The sequence below is a fragment of the Pieris napi genome, chromosome 20 (genome assembly GCF_905475465.1).
Source record: "Pieris napi chromosome 20, ilPieNapi1.2, whole genome shotgun sequence".
NCBI lineage: Eukaryota > Metazoa > Arthropoda > Insecta > Lepidoptera > Pieridae > Pieris > Pieris napi.
This window is the reverse complement of record NC_062253.1, coordinates 8,613,314-8,633,554: the sequence shown is the minus strand read 5'-3', so window position 1 is coordinate 8,633,554 and position 20,241 is coordinate 8,613,314. Positions and strand designations below refer to the sequence as shown.

Here is a 20,241-nt window from a genome sequence, read left to right as displayed (position 1 = left end):
CGAATGCAAAGAAAACAACCACTATTGTCTACGGTTGAGTTATTTTCGCAAATAGGTTTGTTGCCTAGAGACTAGCTGTTGCGATATCTAAATGATTGAAATTACCGTTTCCTAAATGATTTTATCCCAATTCGTCTATTCAATACTCTTAGCCAAGGGGTCATGAGTTTGATTTCTAGGTGATCAGGAAAAGCCTACTTTGGATTGGCCAATGCTGGGGCTGTCTTACAAGACCTATATATCTTAAATTATTTATTTTGATTTTATTACTGCATAGACTAAATATATGATAAATAAAGTAGCACCGAAAAAATGATAGTACAAAAGGAGCAGCTACTGTTAAAAACTCTCTTCCAGGCAACCCAAAGAAAGGAGAGTTAAATGATACAAAATTAATTTAAAACTTCTCTTCAGGTGAGAATTTGCAGTGTGAACCCTATATTTTTAGTAAACCTAGTATATAGCATTAGTTTAGGTATTTTTATCTTTTTAAAAATACCTTAACTAATGCTAAATACATACATATATTAAAAAAATGAATATTTATCATATAGGATCAGTATTATAACATACATACTAGTAGAGACATTCTTTTCTTAATCAATATCCAATTATTTTCATATCTACCAATTATATAACTTACATTGATAACAGACATAATTTATACAATTAAATATAAAATTGTTTACCATAAGTTTTGAATGTAAGGATCTTAAATGCAGTAAAAGTCTGTAATACATCACTTAAATCAGCGTAAAAGAGGATTTATAATATTAAGATTTATGGAGGTGTGTCTTGAACCTTTTTAACTTTTGATATTGAAAAGTAATGTAATATGTAAGCATACTGCTCTCTACCAAGTTATAGTTAATTGCTTTACATTATTAAATAATTTTAGATGTTTAAAAGAACATAAAATAGACATTGTTGCATAGAAAATATTTTTAATATAGGATAAGGGAAAGGTAAAATTGATGCCAACAAGTGTTGTTACTAAAATTAATAGAATATTTTTTTATGATATAGCTTAAGTAATCTTACCTTTCATCTTCAGGAGCAGGAGCAGTGTGGACATCCTCTTTACCATCGCCTGCATCAGCTGCCTGCATACCATCCGAAGTAACATCCGGAGCACCACTTTCACACACATTCACATTGCTCATCACTGCACCACTTACGGCATGCGACACTACACTCACAGGGCTACCAAAACCCTGACTATCAAGCCCCGGTTGGGCAGCACTAGCTACATATGCTGTAGAACTCGCGGGCATTGACACAACTGGTGAATTAGTTCCTGACACTGTCTCGACCGGCGCGACACTGCTCTGAGACATCACAGGCACAACACCCCCATATGTAAGCCCCATGTTAGTCTGCGCCTGCCCAACATTTGAGTGGACTGGTCCACCCATTCCAACTGGCATGCTCTGCTGCATAGACATTGGAATGTTTTGGTGACCCATAGTTACTTGAGGCACTGGCTGGTTAGGAACATATTGTACTCCTCCCATTTGCTGCCCTGGCACTTGCTGTTGCATTATATTTTGTGGTTGGGTCATATGGGAGGGCAATTGTTGAGCGACACCTTGTTGCATAAATATTGGATCTGAAGCAGGCATCTGCATGTTAGGTTGATTTTCTAGAGTCATTTGTATATTCTGTGGGGCTCCAGTCATCATTTGAATATTTCCTTGAGGCACATTTTGTTGTTGGGCCATAGTGTGAACTGGAGCTTGCTGCTGACTAGCTAAGCTTTGGAGATTCGCAGGTAGTGTAGATCCTTGTGGTTGGGTGACCATTGGTTGGAGATTAGACGGTAAAGTGGCACCTTGCTGTGATGTAACAATGTTATTCAGCACCTCTTGTGGCAATGTTTGCCCTTGTTGACTCATTTGTGATTGTTGAGTGTGATATTGTGGTACGGTATGTTGTTGTTGTACCATAGTTTGTTGTGATGATGGCATATTGGCACTCATCATAGACTGAGCATTTGGCTGTTGATTTACTTGATTGTATTGTGGTTGTGGCACTGCCATTCCTTGTTGTTGCATTTGCGGGTGCATTCCGGTGACAACCGATTGCTGTGGCTGTGATGATATTTGATGCATTTGTTGTTGCATTTGAGAAATCTGTTGGTTAGGTGCAGCAAGCTGTGCTGGAATTTGCATTTGCTGAATATGGTTTGGTATTTGTTGATTCTGTAAAGCTTGAATTTGGGCTTGATTGGACAAATGCTGCAACTGAGCTTGTTGAGGTCCCATAGGCTGTTGTCCTTGCATATGGTGGGTCTGACCCATATTAGATATCTGAGCTTGTTGCATTTGGTGCATTTGTGGGTTAGGTTGCCCCTGCATAGGCTGCATTTGAATTTGTTGCATTTGCTGCTGTTGTGCAGTAACTTGGGGCATTTGGCCTTGATTAGGAATGCCTTGCATCTGTGGTATTTGCTGTTGAAGTTGCATGTTAGAAATCTGAGCTTGTGGGATGTGTTGACTGATTTGCTGCATTTGTTGATTAGGAATTTGTTGCATTTGTTGTGGCATCTGTTGGTGCATAGGAATTTGTTGCAAAGCCATATTTTGAGATTGAGCAATAACTTGCTGAAGTTGGTGCTGGGGGAAGCTCTGAGGAATTTGCTGGACTTGTTGTTGTTGTGTTGGCTGAGGATGGCCCTGCGCAGTATTCTGCATGGTGATATGAGTCATACTCTGGGGATGCTGTTGTGCCACTTGCTGATTAGTTTGAATATTCTGATTAGTCATCTGTTGTGGCATCTCCATAGGCGGTGATTGCACAGACACTGATTGATTCACTGGCATTTGTTGTTGAACTATATTTATTGGCTGAGTCAATGATTGACCGGGGGAAGCCATAGGAAACTGTTTCTGAACACTATGATCTATTTGCTGCACTGGTACACTTACTTGATCTTTAGGCCCTTTACAAGATAAGTCATTACACATATCATCATGTTGACTATCATTTATCACAACACCACTATCTGGAGCTTGCAAATTTGCAGTTTCAGATATATCAATATTGTTATTTAATGTGATTGGAGTATTTTGTTGAGTTGTTGTATGATCTAGGTAATCCATACACATCCACCGGCCACGGCGAAACGGTTCCGTACTTTCTATTTTTACGACTTTGAATCTTTCATTTCTAACATGTTCCTGTATCTCTTTCATACCTTCTTGGGGTTTTGCAGCATTACCTATAAGGTTGATAATGCTGCCGGTTCCGGCGTTAGTTACACTGACATGCATGTCATTAACTTCCGTGTTATTACTATTTGGCACTACTCCTCCAGTCTGGGCGGTGTTAGGGTCCTGGCCCACTATCGCGAGACCGTATTGTGAACTCGTTGGAATCACGGGCGCACAACCTAGCGATGCACTCGATGCGTTGTAAAATACATCGTCTTTAGAAAAGGTGTCCTCCGAGTAACTCGGTGTTTCATTCTCTATGTCGGTCACCCTTGAAATGTCATCGGTGTGAGATTCGTCTAGATCGTCGGCAGAGTCTTCTCCAGCATCAGTGCTCACCCGAGAGCCCACAGTCACACTGGTGATCTGAAAGGAAGATATTTTCCTTGGGTTATGAGCGGATTGAAGACTTGTTGGATGAGTCACTCCCTTCTCTGACTCGTTCAGTCGAAGAGATTCACTTGTAGTGCGATGAACAACGTTGTTATACTTGTTTTTTTCACTAGTTTTATGTGACTTTTGAATCAGATTGTCAGCCATTATGCCGTCCGACTTGAATGACTACCTAAAGAAAATTTCACTGTTTGTTGGTCTCAGAGACATTTGATAGACTTTTAAACACAATAACATATGTAATATAAAACCATTGTACACTCACAATTTCACGAACACGGTAATTTAACTATTAAAGTTCTTAAAATTCATTAGTAAACACACACAGATGTGAACATCTTTCAGACGGCAGCAACATGGCGGCCATTTATGCGCAATGCATTATGGTTGACAATTGACAGTAAACTACAGATAACTCATATCAAAACCCAAGACCTACTGGGTGCAGTATTCTCTATGGTACGTAGATGGCAGCACGCGATAAGCTATTATTTTAATTTTTCTATATGATATTTCTTTTCATTCCATAAGTATATTTTATTATTTACGTATTGTAATTTAAAAATAAATAAGTTACAATTTCAATGATGGATCACGTATATTATGTATGTCATGTGCATTTTAATTTACGTTGTAGCTGTATATTAAAATTACCTAATTTCATCAAATACCCTACCAGCAAAATTTTTTTTTACGTGTTGTTGTTTACATTTAATATACATAAACTTTGGAAAAAGTAGTAAATTTAATTTGATTTGTTCGTTTCATAACGTTTTATAATTTTCCATAAGATGTCAGTAGCAGAAAACACATTATTTAACTTAACTCGATCTCTAGGTGGCGCTTTTTCAAACCAATTCTTAAATAAATTGTTATTAGATTATTATAAATAATTTACTTTTGTCGTAGTTCTCATTTGTGTTAATATATTTTTAATTGTTTCAAACAAATAATACCTTCAAAAATAATCACAACTTTTGTGTTTTCCCTGAACAATTATTTCAGATATAGAATAAGATGCGCCTCATAGCGGCCAATAGCGAAATTATATTAAGCCAATGATTGTGCTGATACCAATAATTCAATTAATAACCATTAAAGGTCTGTGCAAATAACATTAAGTTGGGCTAATAATATTTGTTTAAACGATTGTAACTGCTAGAAATAATATTCTAGCATTTCAAAGATACATTGAAAATAAATTTGATAATTCAACATTAAATTGTATCTTTTATTTACCTAATATAAGATATCATATTATAAGGATTTTTATACGGTAAATAATTATTTACATTTGGATTTTGTAAAACTTTCATCTTTGTACAATGTAGTTGGCCGTATAGCCGTAGGTGTTATGATATCGTATTTATATTTCTTATCGAAAACTGTCATAAATAAAATTAAGCTAATTTAAACCATTACTGGCAAAAATTATGATTTTCATGAAAACTTTCTAATTTGTACATGGGAAATAACAGTACAGGTAGAATCAAAATCAACTTTATACTTAATATATGAAATATACCTAATTGGCATTAAATAAAACGGAGAACTACAATATAACTTAAGAACTATATTTTCGTTTATTTATTACTTAGTAATCGTGTGTGTACACTGTTATCGTTAATTATTGTAAGGAAATGTTTACGTTAGCTGAAACTTTTCCTTGCAATATTTTTCCGTATGCTTCTTTCGATTAGCTTAGAAAATATTAACATCACAATCATTACGAAATAAATAAAATTACTTACTTACGATTTGCAGTTTGCTATTCGCTGCGTAAGTCAGTCGGGAACTAAGCTATCTATCCAGAAGCGCCCTGAACTCGACGATTATCCTCAAGGTCTTTAAATCACGAGTCGATTTAGCCAGCATCCCCACCAATCGCCGTGACACTTCTTTAACGAAGGTAATTTGCTATTATTTGTAAATTGGCGTCTTGCTCCGTCCGCTCGGGTCGCGCGCAGTCGGGACCGCGGTATACACTTGGCTCCTTGCTGCCAGACTCCAATCCTTAAGTAAATAATCGTCACATCACCGACAACCTCACCGACAATCCATGCGCCAGTCGATAAGATATAGCTCGCGTATACACACTTATGAAAATGTGAATAGTTTTCAATATGGCCAAATCGTGTGACGATATACCAAAAAAGTACAGTGAAGACGACATGGACATGGATGATGAGGAGGACCCTCCCGGTTGTTTCCGGAGGTTCATTATATCGCTACGGATAAACCCGAACCTTATTATGTTAAAAGTGACTCTCTTTGTGATGTATGGCGCCACCGCATCTCTTCTTCCATATCTAACGATACACATGCAAAGTATAGGTTTAACGGTGCCAGAGATATCTTTTGTATATTTAGCTTTACCGTTTACAACGTTTTTAAGTCCTCCGATAACTGGTAAGTGAGATTTGGGATGATAATTTTTGCTAATTGTTCATATTACGTTAATTGTGTTTATTTTAGGATTCCTGGTGGATCGTTTCGGCGAGTACAAACCCGTTGTGATAACGGCTTTGATATTAAACGCAGCGTTTCATCATTCCCTACTCCTGATACCGCATCAGGAAACGCCAGGAGTTATGCCATCCGCATACGTTATGAGACATCCGATAAAGGAGAGCGTCGAGGTATTTTACTTCTATCAAAAAGATTGTTCCTCAGTTGTTACAGTTACAAGCTCCTGTCCACTAAGAATTTGAGCAAATCGACTTCATCCGGCCACTAGAATTAACTAGTGTCGGAGGGCCTTTCTGAATCGTTAAGAGAATAGAGCTAAATATATAGATGCACATCGTATGATAATGTTCTTAAACATGACATTGATATGCATTCCATCTCAAGTGCATTGTAATGTTACGTGAAAAGCCGATGCTTTGTTCAGAATTATCGCATTAACTTATTTTAGTATTTGATGAAAGAATGTATTCAGTGCTATATTTGTAATAATGTCGTATTGTGTGCAATATTTGTTGTATCATTTTAATATAGAAATAGAATTATCTATTAATCGGGCATATTTTACGCGATTGCAATGTAGTTCCTAAGAACTGAGTACATTTACTCAAAAGTCAAAAATAATTTATTCAGGTAGGTAACACAATGTACACTTTTGAACGTCAAAAAAGAAATATACATTAAATTCTTCTAATTTTACATTAACTGCCAGTTCTCAAATCAAGGGCTAGAACGGAAGAGAAGAACTGGCAATAAACCTTCGCCACTCTTTTTATTCGCCAAGTTTTTTGTTTTACACAACGTTTGTAAGGAGCTGCAACTCTTTACTCAAGATAATTTCATAGTAAATGAACTATTTACACAATAGAATATATTCTCTTCGGCAATCAATTTGGTTAGTTTCGTCTTTCAACTTTATAAAATATGTAATTAAAACCGATGCTCCTAGATATGGTGGAGCCCGTGTCCAAGCAGAGAATGCCCTGATGAGGACGAACAGGTAGATTTTGTTCTCGACCGTTGTGTGGACCACTGCATGTTATTCAGACCGACGGAGACCAGCCCCACAAGTGACCCGACAGATGATAAGGATGACATCGATGTCCACATTGTACAAAAGATTTATCCACCCAATTTATCCAACAGCAGGTAAGAAGGTTCTATTTCTATATATGTAAAGACAAAAGCCAATATAAAAATAATTTTGTTTTATAAATTCCGATATTAAATTGAAATACCATCTCATAATTGCTTAAGTTGCATTTGTCGTTATATATTGTTTTTCTTACGAAGCTTTTCTGATATGAATAATACTTTTTTGTATTTCTTGTGAGTTCACTGTCCATTACTACGATTTGACTGGTTTAATAAAAAGGTTTAAAAAATTTAAAACGCACTACATACGTTATAGTAATAACTACATAGAGCAGTAATTCCCAACGCCCACGCCCAAGAAATTCAATTTATAGATATTAAGAATTATGTATGGTACATGGCGGGGTGGGGGGCAATTTGTAGGGGACATAAGAGTTAAAGAAAGACTAAGGCTGACATAGAGGGTTCCATCAATATAATTAACATAAATATATAAACTGTATTTGATCCTGTTCAAACTATTCGAGACGGTGAAATTGTGTTGGAAGTGTCAAGTGTCATAAACGATTATTTTTCTTTTATAAACTAAATAATGATAATTTTTAGCTTTGTCAATGGGACCTACGAAGAAGAAGATTATAATGACGCAGCCTTCTTTTTAATTGAAGTACACGATGACTTGGGCGAGCCAAAAGAACAACTTGGTATAGAAATGGAAAGGGTAAGAATAATAATCCTGAAAAAGAAATTCGTTTATATAATGAATTATCGTTTAAATACAAGATTTGAATACTATTCTATCTAGTATCTAGTATTTAATTTGAAAATTACATACATACGAATAGGTCATCCGGATCTTTCAGCCTTTATTTTCTTCCCAAATTTTCAAAAGTTTTGGCGGCCATACTTTTACAACTGAATCTTGAATTGTTACTAATAAACTTGCAATTGACATTATCAAATTTTAGGATGACAATGACACTGTAACGGACTTTAGATCACGATTTGGTGAGAAACTCCTACTAGCCCAAGGTGTAAATATCACTGCTCTCGATAAAGAAGATTTGAGATGTGGAGGTCTCGTTATGTTACATAACATGACTAAGTTATCTCAACTACGCCTTGCAACCCTATCTGCGGACTGTATGGTGCAAAAATGTGATTTTAGGTAAATAAAATAAAATAAAATCAAAATATAATTTATTTATATCAATATACTTATGAACATCAATGGATGTAATGCTTCTAAATTTACACTTACTGCCAGTTCTCTAATCAAATCTTTACGGTTCCTGTGTTAGGGTGAATGAATAATGTACCATTCATACTCCATTTATTATCACGGGCGTTAACAACGGATATAAAATATTTATAATGCTATGTAATGAAACTGCTATGCTTAAGACAGTGTCGGTACCTAACTAAATCTTGGGTTTAAACTCCGACAATTTAGGAATTCACTGCGCAAATAAAACTAAGAAAACCTAAATGAGCATAATGCAGCCTTAGCTCGTACAAGGGCGTAGAAGAGAGAGAGTTGACAAGAAACTCTCCGTCACTCTTTTAAATCGCCAAGATCTTTTTCTAGCTGAAAGAATAAGAAAATAACGTATAACCATGACGTCATGCTCTCATCACCTTAATTAAGATTATTTTTCTTGCGTAGTGCACTTCGATTAGGTCAACTGTATAGACGACGAACTTAAAACATTTATAGGTTTGAAAGAAGCTGGAGCTTAAATTTGTAGTCTTTATATAGCTAAATATAGCTAAATTAAGTGTCGTTAGTGACATTATTAATCTATATATATAAAAATGAAACCCGTTTTCCGTTGTCACGACATAACATGAAAACGGCTTGACCGATTTGGCCAATTCTTTTTTTATAACATTCTTTGAAGTACGAGGATGGTTCTTACGGAGAGAAAAATTTAAAAAATTGAGTGAAAAAGTCTAAAAACAACACTTTTCTATATTCCCATACAGAATATTCGTAATAATACTTAAAAGTCAATTTGAACTTTAATACTATATCATAAAGTTCAAGTGTTAGTGGAGGGGTTCCGGGAAGGTAAATTTTTATTTTTTGACATAATGTATTTGTTGTATTATCAACTTTCTTTTTTTTATCCTACTAGCTAGACCGATGTCCCGAATAGCAAAATAAGTATTTAAAAAAAATAAAGAATCGACTGTTAGGCGGTACGATGTTCGCCAGGCCAGCTAGTACGAAATAAATTATAAAATTACGATTAGTTAATACAGTAGACATACATGACAATCGTAAACATATTTGTTGATACTCATATACATTATTGACCGATAAAACATTATTGATCGATAAACTAATTTACAGAAAAGGTGGCCCGGATGTTTGCCCACCGGACTATAAGGAAAGCGACGATAAGACTTTTTATATCTATTTCTTCTTACGATTTATGGGCACCATCATGTTATCAGCTGGCGTGACAATCATGGATCCTATAGCGTTGACAATGATTCAAAAGTATGGAGGAGATTTTGGTAGAGAGAGACTGTTCTCTAGTATCGGAATGGCGATATTCTCACCGATTACTGGCATGTTAATAGATATGAGGAGTAAACAAGTTGGTATGTATGAAGCTGATTATTAAAACTAAATCAAACACAACTAATATGAAATAATAAATCTTGGTGAACGCTACAAACATACGACCGGAACATTTCTTTAAGATTTGGGAAATCTTTTTTATCGTTGCTACGTGCTACGAAATAAAAAAGCTGAAAATGAAATTCTTTATATATTATATTTGAAATGTAACTTATTAGTGTTCTTTTTCTTTTACTCTCTTTTACTCACTCTTCCATACTAGTTTTCATTAAACTTTGGAAATTGTATCATTAAATTTGTAGTTTGCCGAAGTTTTATTGACAGTTTGGAGTAGGTGGCTTCAAATGGAACTAAATTGAAATGAACAGGATAGCCAAGTAATGTAACGTCATCGATTCAAATAATATGCCTAGCTGTTTAATCAAATGGCTGATTATCATCCAAGCCGCTAGTTGAACGGTGCTGTTTAGTTAAAAGACTAGGCTGTTAATTGAACAGCTAATTAAGCTAGTTGGCTGCGTCATATACATTGTAACAAGATCACAGAGTCTTCAAGAAATCTAGCGTTATAGCGCTATCTGCAATTATCTATATTTTATTGTTTTATCTATATATTATTTATATTGTTTCAGGGTATACGGATTATTCTGCTGCATTTTATACATATGACGTGTTACTTTTAATATCAGCTATTACAGTCGCTGTAATGCCGTTAGGAGCTAAATTGCCAGCAGATAATTTGTTGCACGATTTAATTAATATCATCAAAATGCCGCATATTATAATATTCATATTCTTCTTATTTGCGTTGGGAAATTTCTGGGGATTTATCGAGTCGTATTTATTTTTATATCTGAAGGAGTTGGGTGCACCGAATTTTCTCTTAGGTGAGTTGACTTTTAATCTACTTTAGTAAAACTAGAATGTAGAATAATAGAAATAGCTTTTGTATTGTTCCTAAATTTAATGTGTCCAAACCCCAATAATATTTATTTAAATGTTTGAGTTTTGTTAAATTGAAACGCGATTCAAATCCGTCAATGTAAAATTAATTTAATTCGTCGTAACCTACCTGTCAAACCAACAAAACCTTTATTCAAAAACGTACTATAACCCTCAAATAACACTTAAATGTTGTCTTTATCACTCTCGTGTCTTTTGGCAATATTGGTACATGTCTTAAATCTTTCTTAATATTATAAAGCTGAAGATTTAGTTTGAAAAAATATTATTTGTGAATCCATTTATCAAGGCACAGCCCTGCGATTCTGTAACTCACTTTTCGAACTCACACAGCGGTTTTCGCATCGGCGGTCGCTCTGAAATAAGTCGTGAAGCAGTCATTTTATGATTTGGCATTCTGAAAAGGTGAGAGCTTGTAGTTTATTGTCTATTAGAATGCCAAATCATAAAATGACTGCTTCACGACTTATTTCAGAGCGACCGCCGAAAAGTGAGTTACAGAATCGCAAGGCTGTCCTAATATTTACTCCGCCGGATTCAAATCGCTACGACCGAAATAACGCATATGACACCGCTTCGTTCTGCTAGTTGAGGAATACAGTACTTTACTGAATCATTAGTGGATTTAGAAGACAAGTTCCGGTTGTTTCACAAGGACACTTATGTGTATTAACTAATTAGATTTAATCCTCCTTAATCCAGGAATAACTGTGACTGTGGGCACTTTAAGTAGTATCCCGTTCCTGTACGGCGCAGACGCAATAACATCCCGAATCGGCCATGTCAACGTCATCGTGGTCGCGTTCTTTTCTCATGCTGCTAGACTCGTGGGCTATTCATTCATTGAGTAAGTTAACATTTTTAAATTATCTACACATCCATCGAACTTATATATGTAACGAATATATATTATTATAGTAGGGGAGCTCACGATTCTAAATGGGGATTTACTCGAGTGACATATAGATCTATTGAGTTACGAAGCTTAGATAATAAAATGAAAAAAAAATTGAATAATGTTACCTTTACGTTGGTGGGTGGGAATGATTATTGACGACTGTTGAATGGTCAAAAAACGAGCGCGTCAGATATTGATAGCATCCATGTTCTACGCATTTTAATAATGTATGTTAATCTGATTAATTGTTTGATGGGGGTGGGCGTACGTAAGGGTTGAAGATGAGAAAAAATATTAATATAAATATAATCCCTACTATTAGGCGAATAAAAAAAATCTTGCTTTTAGATTATTGCGCTATATATTACATCTCCCTTCTAAGGCCCATTAGACCAGTGCCGATAATTTTTGAAACCAAAAAAAATTACAGTAGGATGAAACCCATTAGAAAAGCAGGGTAATATGATCAAAATGAAAGGAAAAATAAATTACGGTCGATCTGAGGTCGGGAAGGGGAAGGGGGGGAGTTTTAAGGGTAAAAAACGGTTTACCTCGATTTCCGGCAAAACTAAAAGTCCTATCGAAGAAAGTTAAATGGCAAAGTTGTAGGTAATAAAAAGATCTAAAACTTTTGTATTTACACATTTTTCACATAACCTCAAAATTGGTGTGAAAAATTCAAAAAACCAAGTTTTTGGTTTTTTATTTTTATCTTTTACAAAAATTTATTTTTTTAAACGAAATTTGGTGAAAACTTACCTTATTATGTCCCAAATATACTGTAATTTATTTGATTAAAAATATTTATTTTTTCACCTTATTTTGAATTAATATCGAAAAAACACCCTAATTTTCAATCGAAAATTCTGACGTCAAAATTTCAGCTTTTTTCAATAAGTTGGTGTGCTTTCAGTTCGTTGAAATCTCTACTTTCCTATGGTAAAAAAATATATATATATTACCATAGAAAATCTTCTCAGAAAATGCAAAACATCGTATGCAGTAACGCCCAGACCCGTGATACCCTTCCCTACTTCTCTATGAATCTTCTTTAAATTATAATCAGATGCCTATTTATTACTATTTTAAGATAACTTATATATACCTGAGTGACCTAAAAAAAAAAGTTTAGCCTTTAGATGGGCTAAAATTTTCGTATTTCATAGAGAAGTAAGGAAGGGGATGACAGGTCTGGGCGTTACTGCATACGATTTTTTGCGTTTTCTGAGAAGATTTACTATGGTAATATATATATATTTTTTTACCATACGAAAATAGAGATTTCAACGAACTGAAAGCACACCAACCCTTTGAAAAAAGCTGAAATTTTGACGTCAGAATTTTCGATTGAAAATTAGGGTGTTTTTTCGATATTAATTCAAAATAAGGCGAACAAATAAATATTTTTCATCAAATAAATTACAGTGTATTTGGGACATAGAAAGGTAAGTTTTCACCAAATTTCGTTAAAAAAAAAATATTTTTGTTAAAGATAAAAATAAAAAACCAAAAACTTGGTTTTTTGAATTTTTCACATAAATTTTGAGCTTATGTGAAAAATGTGTGAATACAAAAGTTTTAGATCTTTTTATTACCTCCAACTTTGCGATTTAACTTTCTTCGATAGGACTTGTAGTTTTGCCGGAAATCGAGATAAACCGTTTTTTACCCTTAAAACTCCCCCCCCTACCCCTTCCCGACCTCAGATCGACCGTAATTTATTTTTCCTTTCATTTTGATCATATTCCCCTGCCTTTCTAATGGGTTTCATCCTACTGTAATTTTTTTCACTTTTTATTTATTTTGAAGGCTATCTGCACTGGTCTACATATGGTATCTGACAGACATAATTTTTGTCCGTAAATCCAATACGTTTTCAACATACGGAAATCACTTAGCGCTTAGTTTAAGTGAAATAAACCCACAGATTCAGTGTCGACATACTGAAGCATTTGTTCCATTTGTGATTATGCCGGCAGAATTTAATACGATGGAACTTTTAGTAAATGTAAGACTTTAGCGCTACAAATATTAAAAGGATTGCCTATTTTAAAATATACCTATTTTATTTTACGGAACAGCCTTGCGATTCTGTACCTCACTTTTCGAACTCACACAGCGGTTTTCGCAGGCGGTCGCGCTCAAATCAGTCGTGAAGCAGTCATTTTATGATTTGGCATTCTGATAAACAATAAACTACAAGCTCCCTCCTTATCGAGCGAGTTACAGAATCGCAAGACAGTCCTGAGGAATAAGCCTCAATGTATTTTGACAAAATTCCACGTAATCCAACAAAGGTAGTTACATTAAGTGTACACTTTAGGGATATTTACATTAGTTGAGGATCCTACAAGTTAATGACAAAACAATAGTCTCTTAACTGATAAGAGATGTTTAACCAATTAAATCAATGTTGACTGATGGTCACGATAGAGACAATGGAAGATGCAGCTGACTTTATTATAAGGGCCGTATATATCAACCTACTTATCGCTAAGCATTGCCTATTTATTTAAGAGGATGAATTGCCTAATTGCCACAGTCTCTGTCTTTGCTTTAGAAATTTGACAGTTAATCCCGCCATGTACGGTTTAAGCACTCGCCCGGTAGCGTACAACCCTATCAAAGGCAGAGAACGAAACTTGCTCGCCGACTGGGAATCGAACCCGATACCCCTCACCTAACGGACACCTAATAAGACCGCTAGGCCCATAGTTATTTGAAAAGTCTTCGACCTCTACACAACGTTAAAAAATTCGTACCAATAATATTGTATTGCTTTAATGGGCTATTTGACAAGATTTTAAAAGCATTAAATATAAGCATATTATTTATATTCCGTTAAAAATTCAAATTAAATGTTTAGATTTAAAAAATGTCGTCCGCCGTCCCAACAACATGCAGCCACTACCAGCAAAATTTCAGAAAAATAGTGAAATTAAAAATAGTGTAAACCACGTTTATGCGGGACTTACAAATAACAAATCGAAGTTTTCAATTTAAGTAAATTAAATATGATTTGTGTAGGTTAACCCAAGGTTATATTTAATACAAAATGGTTGGAATTACATGATAACTGTAACCTACGCATTTGTGGACATTGTGATCATAAACTTGACTGTCATAAATGCTTTACCTCGACAAATGGTATTTTAATGCAAAAGGACGATTTCATATCTATTTAATGTCTGAAGTATATTTTAAACGTTAGGGATGTCTAAAACTCCATTTTAGTAAGGTCGTGAGAGACACTTATTAACATGGATTTTACTAAATCAAGCACACCATAACTTTATTCATATAACTAACCAAGAACACTTATGAACGTCAGCAAAAAAGATGTTGAATTGATTCTAAATTTACATTTACTACCAGTTCCAGACAAGGGCTTAAAGCGGGCAAGAAGAACTAACAAGAAACTCTCCGCCACTCTTTTAAATCGCTAAGTATTGTGTCATACAAATTGTTTGAACTGGAACAAATCAATACCAAGGATTACCAAGGATATTTAAATGATCCTATCATTTAAATAATGTTCAAATTTATAAAAACCTTTATTGATTAATTTACGTTTAACGAGAGTAATCGTTAGTCTTCGTTGCAAATCCTATATAATATAAGTAAGTGACAAGATTAATTTTAATACAAAAGTATACGAGATAAACAACTTTAATAAATCCCATAAAGTCAAGTATGAACTTTGAAAGAAAGAAAGTTGAGAATTAAAAAAGATTTTGGCTTATTTCTGTTGACAAAGCACAATATATAAGTCGAACAATTTCTCAGTCTTGTCTTCTTCTTCCCAAACTTCATTACTGAAGGTCGTGCTTGTCTTGAAAAGCCCTAACCGATACATCGACTTGCTGCCGCTACACCACTCAGCTTGTCTCAGTGCTTTAGGGATGTTGAGACGCATAATTGTCTTTACCTGGGCAGACCAACACGTAGGCGATCGACCCCGACTTCTGCCATCACTCTTCCCTACCATTACCAACTTGACGCGTGTCGAGTGTCGTATTAAAAATAGCCATACAAATTACAAGTAGACCACTATGAGTTAGGTATGAAACGAAAAATTTGATAAGGCATAAATGAGAAACGAAACGAATTTTTTTTTGTCAAGTATAAGCGGGTTCCGCTTTTATTATCTACCTATTATATGTATTGCAGGGACTCATGGTGGTGTTTTCCATTTGAGGCCATGGAGTCACTATCGGTACATTTAATGTGGGTTGCTGCAGCTACCTACTGCGCTATGTTGGCGCCGAAGAGTCTTCTCGCGACTCTTATTGGCGTATTGGGAATGGCTCATTTCAGTCTTGGTAGGTATTTGTAATCCACGCCAGATAACTCAATGAAGTTCTAGACATATATTTTTACGTCTGTTACATAAAGTTTACTTACAAGAGTAACTTCTATGCATTCTGGTTGACATTTACCATGTTTTTTTTTTTAATTGGATGAATCCATCAGTTCCTTGGGTAAGTTATTTGTGCCTGACACAACGTGAGATGTATAGCTTGCCCCATGATGTTTATATTCCGTATGAGCTAGTAATAATTTAGGAAACAAAATAATACATTGGTGCAATCACGTGACTAAGAACTAGGAATAATAATAACAGTAATAATAGTCTTATTATTAAATCATATGAATCAGCTAACTATGTATGTCATTGGTCATCAAAGACTGAAGACAAGGCTGATATTTATGTTTTATTTCATGTTAGTGTTCTAATAATTAAAATGGGCTTTATTAATATGTTGGCTATTAAGACTATTAATATTTTAAGGCCGTGGAAGTGGAAGTTTTGGCGGAGGTTTGTTAATTGCATCACTGGGCACCAGAGAAGCCTTCAGATACATGGGTTTGATAGCTTTCTTGGGCGGAGTGCTTTACGGTCTCTTACATTATTTCTGGTTAAGAAATATCAATATGAAAGCGATGCCAGAGATATCGGAGCCGGATACAGGTAAGATATATTGATTAACTTTAATAACATGAATTTAAGTGTCTTTACAGCTTGCTAGATTCCAATCGCATTGCTTTGTCAATTGCTAAAACATAGCTGTAGCTACATCCGAAGTAGTTCATGAATGTTGTACGTTAGAAGAAAAGTATTTGCAAACATACTATATGTGTTATGAGCGCTTTGATAGAAGGTCAATAATAAAATCAAAAAGCGCGCCCGATGCAAGTGCGATTGTCTATACATGGCTATATTCTCATAGATATTTTTTTAATACTAAAATCTTTAACAAACGTTAAATTATTACTTTCCTAATATCTAATTTAAATATCCAGAAAGTGGTGAAGGCGATAAGCTAAATGGTGAACCTCTTAGAAAGGATGCTGAGACGATGGTATCTTTGGAGCGGCTGCATATGATTACTAGATATAATCCTCTGGGTTCTTTGCATTCATTATCCCGAGGATCTAGGGCCAGGGTAAGTAAACTTATCTACCTACACCATAGTTTCCTAGGTCTATACATAAAACTCTTACATCGCTAAGATGTGAATGTATGTGATTTTATTGCGTATCTGTATGAAAGGTTTACAATCATTAGGTTGGACGATTTTAGGCTCTTTTTAGATTAGATTAGATCTTATTAATTTATTTATTTAAAAACACGAATTATGGATATTTTTTTCTTAAACAAACCTATTTACAATATTCTTAACCTACATAGTAATAATTACAAATTGATAAATAGAAAATTAACACAAATTTAAAAAGATCAGTCCCTTTGGCAGTGTACCTTTAATGCTAGCAGCATTACTCTGTATTGCGATACTTATTCGTTGAACGAGGAAAGCACCAGCTCTGGGGTCATCGGTACTATCTACCAGGTGCCAACTTAAATCTTTGTTTAGCGACTATGCACTTGAACCCCACGGCCCAAGAGTCTCTACTCTGTAAAGACACTTACATTTGAGCCGTTTATTATTTTGCCTGCTTTGCGATATGATATATATTTTTTCATAGAAGTTAAAATGATTTAAGCAAAACCCAATTCCAGCTATCCCAAGGCGACATCAACGAACTATGTCGCAGCAGAAGCGGGAGTAACAGCCAGCGGCGGTGCAGCAACATCGAAATATCTCCAAAATCCCAAAGCTCTGCTGCCAAGGTTGACCTTCTACGTTCAGCCCTTGAGGTATCTCATCAACAGGCTAAGGGGCACATATCGAACCCGGTTCTGTCTAATAGGACTACAGCTCATCCTTATAAGGTAAGATAAATGGGGTGTTGAACAGATGGATTTCATGTACGGTTAACGTAAATAGGATAACCTCACTCAGACTTCCATATTTTGATTACTAATGAGTGAGTCCTGTTGCTCTTCAGTCGCGCTCTTCAGTTCTGAATTCCTTTACTCTTCCTTGTCTTCGGCAAGCCTCTGCACCTGGGTGATAAGACCTGGAAGGTCTTTAGTTGATCAGCCTCTAGGTCTGCCAGTCACGATAAGTTTTTCTAAACTTTCTGGACTTTTGCGTGTAACATGTCTTACAAATCAGGATCCGTTGGTAACTAAGTGTCGAAATAACGAAGAATTTTTAATGCTAAAATATAAGTTTAGCATTAAAAAAAATGTTTATTATGAAATATGATACAGGTATCACTTATTCCACGTGATTAAATTTGAATCGGTAGACATCATCCATCGGCAAAGAAGACAGAGGGTGTAGGCCGAGAGAAAAAGCCGGCGTAAAAAACTCTCGGTACTCCTTTAAAATAGCAAAACATCATAAAAATGTGTAACAACATATAAAATATATATGATGTTTTTGTATTATACAAATTTAAAAAGTAAGTATTTCAAACCTATAAACGTTTTTGTTAGCTATGACAATTATTGTTTCGCCGAGAATCGAAACTGTGACAAAAATATGAATCTGGTTAAATATTTCTTGGTTTTGATAATTTCTTTCATATAACCGGGCAGAAGGCTTCCTAATCTTAAGTGATCATAGACACTCACATTGCCAGAGGGCTCGCAAGTGCATTGTCGGCCTTTTAAAAATTGGAACGCCCTTATTTCGTACTTTTTCCGAACTACATCGGTGGGCAGCTGGTTCCACAAAGTGGTGGTGTGCAGTTGCTTTAAAAAACGCCACACTTCTTTTTGATTTAAAATTTATTTTCATTATTAAAACAGAATTTAAAATCCCGTCAAACATTTCGCCACAGAAAGTACAGTATCTCGTTCAATCTAATTGTCATAAACAGTAGCTGAAGTAAAAATATCTCAAATCCGTGTATAAATAAAACAGTCGAGGTTTCGCTGTGATTTTTGTAATATTTTCATTTGCACACTTTATCTTATACTTACCGGTTTATAGCTGTGATTATGTGTTATCAATTTTATGTTAAAAATATGTCAATTTGATCTTTTTGCGTCGGTATAATAATTATTTAAAATTAATATATATGCCTATTTCAAGAAAATATGAAAGAAGAATTATGTTCAGACACATTCTACTTATAAACCTTTAATGTAATAAATGCTTATATAAACTCATATTACTATGAAACGCAAAGAAATCTAATGCCTTTGCATTAGATTTATTTGCGTCATAAAGGCGCGCCAGTGTAAAATTATTAATCTATTTAATACATGTATATATAATATAATTATAGTCGTTGTTTCTTGCAATTGATAATATTGTCCGGGACTTTTTAATAACTCATTTAATAAATAAGTGTAATTTTTTGACATAAGGGTAACTTGAAGTATCAACTGTAAATATAAATGTTATTTTATTATTATTATGCTCTCGAACATCACACAAAAAACGAGGAGAATCAAACAATTCTGAAAAGTGTAAAAAATAAGAAAAAAATGTGTGAAAATTACACATCCATGCAACTTCCTCACAATGCCCTCGATATCACCCACAAATCCCTAGGGGATATTTGTATCAAGAAGTCGCAAATAGTATCCCTGCGCTTGTGTGTTCTATTATCTTTCGCATATGCGCAATTGAACACTTGATTGTAAGATGAAGAAATAACGCTGACCTGATTTTAAGTTATTTCCGATCTTAGTTTAATATACACCAAAATTTTAACTTATAATTGTACCGTTTTGCACAATTTTTTTTGCAGTTAGCAAACAGTGCTCCAAAACTAACACAGCGCATAAACATATCGCAGCCAGCACTGGTTGAGTTTGACAGCCGTCGAAGAGACTCCATACCAGAGGAGGCTGATGAAGACAAACTCGTACCGGCGAAGTGTAAAACTAAGAGCATCCCACCACCACCCACTTACGACGAGGCAACCCGTGAGAAAAGGAAAAGTTGGCACTCGGACGATAGTACTCCCACATAAAGATCGATTTTAGGTGTTTCGGACTCATCACAAAACTAAATTTTTGGTCGTATAAAAGTTCGTAATATACATTTTTATACGTGACTACAACATTGTGATAAGCGCCATCTGTCGGCAAGTAGCGTTACAATGTCAAATTTTGAGTCTAGAAAAGCACCTAATGGTTGTTTGTATAGTCTCTTTACAAATAAGAACTAATAAATAAGTATGTTATCGTTGCTTTTATTAAAACAATTTGTATAATTTGTCTTGCAATAACCTTTTAGTTGTAATATCGGCAAATACAA

General features: G+C 34.9%; 2 protein-coding genes across 3 annotated transcripts in view; one reads left to right on the top strand and one right to left on the bottom strand.

Annotated features, from left to right (window-relative positions):
- LOC125059813 (protein bunched, class 1/class 3/D/E isoforms-like) overlaps positions 1 to 3,983 on the bottom strand; it is a 156,855-nt gene extending 152,872 nt beyond the window's left edge. For both annotated transcript variants that reach the window (XM_047664435.1, XM_047664436.1), the window contains exon 1: positions 1,042 to 3,983. In XM_047664435.1, coding sequence (XP_047520391.1) covers positions 1,042 to 3,752 — 2,711 coding nt within the window. In that variant the 5' untranslated portion in view covers positions 3,753 to 3,983. The remainder of the gene's footprint in view (positions 1 to 1,041) is intronic.
- Positions 3,984 to 5,538: 1,555 nt separating this feature from the next.
- Positions 5,539 to 20,197, top strand: LOC125059814. Its single transcript, XM_047664441.1, has 13 exons — positions 5,539 to 6,014; positions 6,081 to 6,244; positions 7,021 to 7,220; positions 7,773 to 7,887; positions 8,135 to 8,334; positions 9,523 to 9,776; positions 10,389 to 10,643; positions 11,422 to 11,566; positions 15,788 to 15,939; positions 16,410 to 16,589; positions 16,922 to 17,064; positions 17,640 to 17,852; positions 19,730 to 20,197. Exons 1-13 carry the CDS (start codon positions 5,729 to 5,731, stop codon positions 19,952 to 19,954), a joined length of 2,532 nt encoding a protein of 843 aa, XP_047520397.1. The 5' UTR covers positions 5,539 to 5,728; the 3' UTR covers positions 19,955 to 20,197.
- Positions 20,198 to 20,241: the final 44 nt, after the last annotated feature.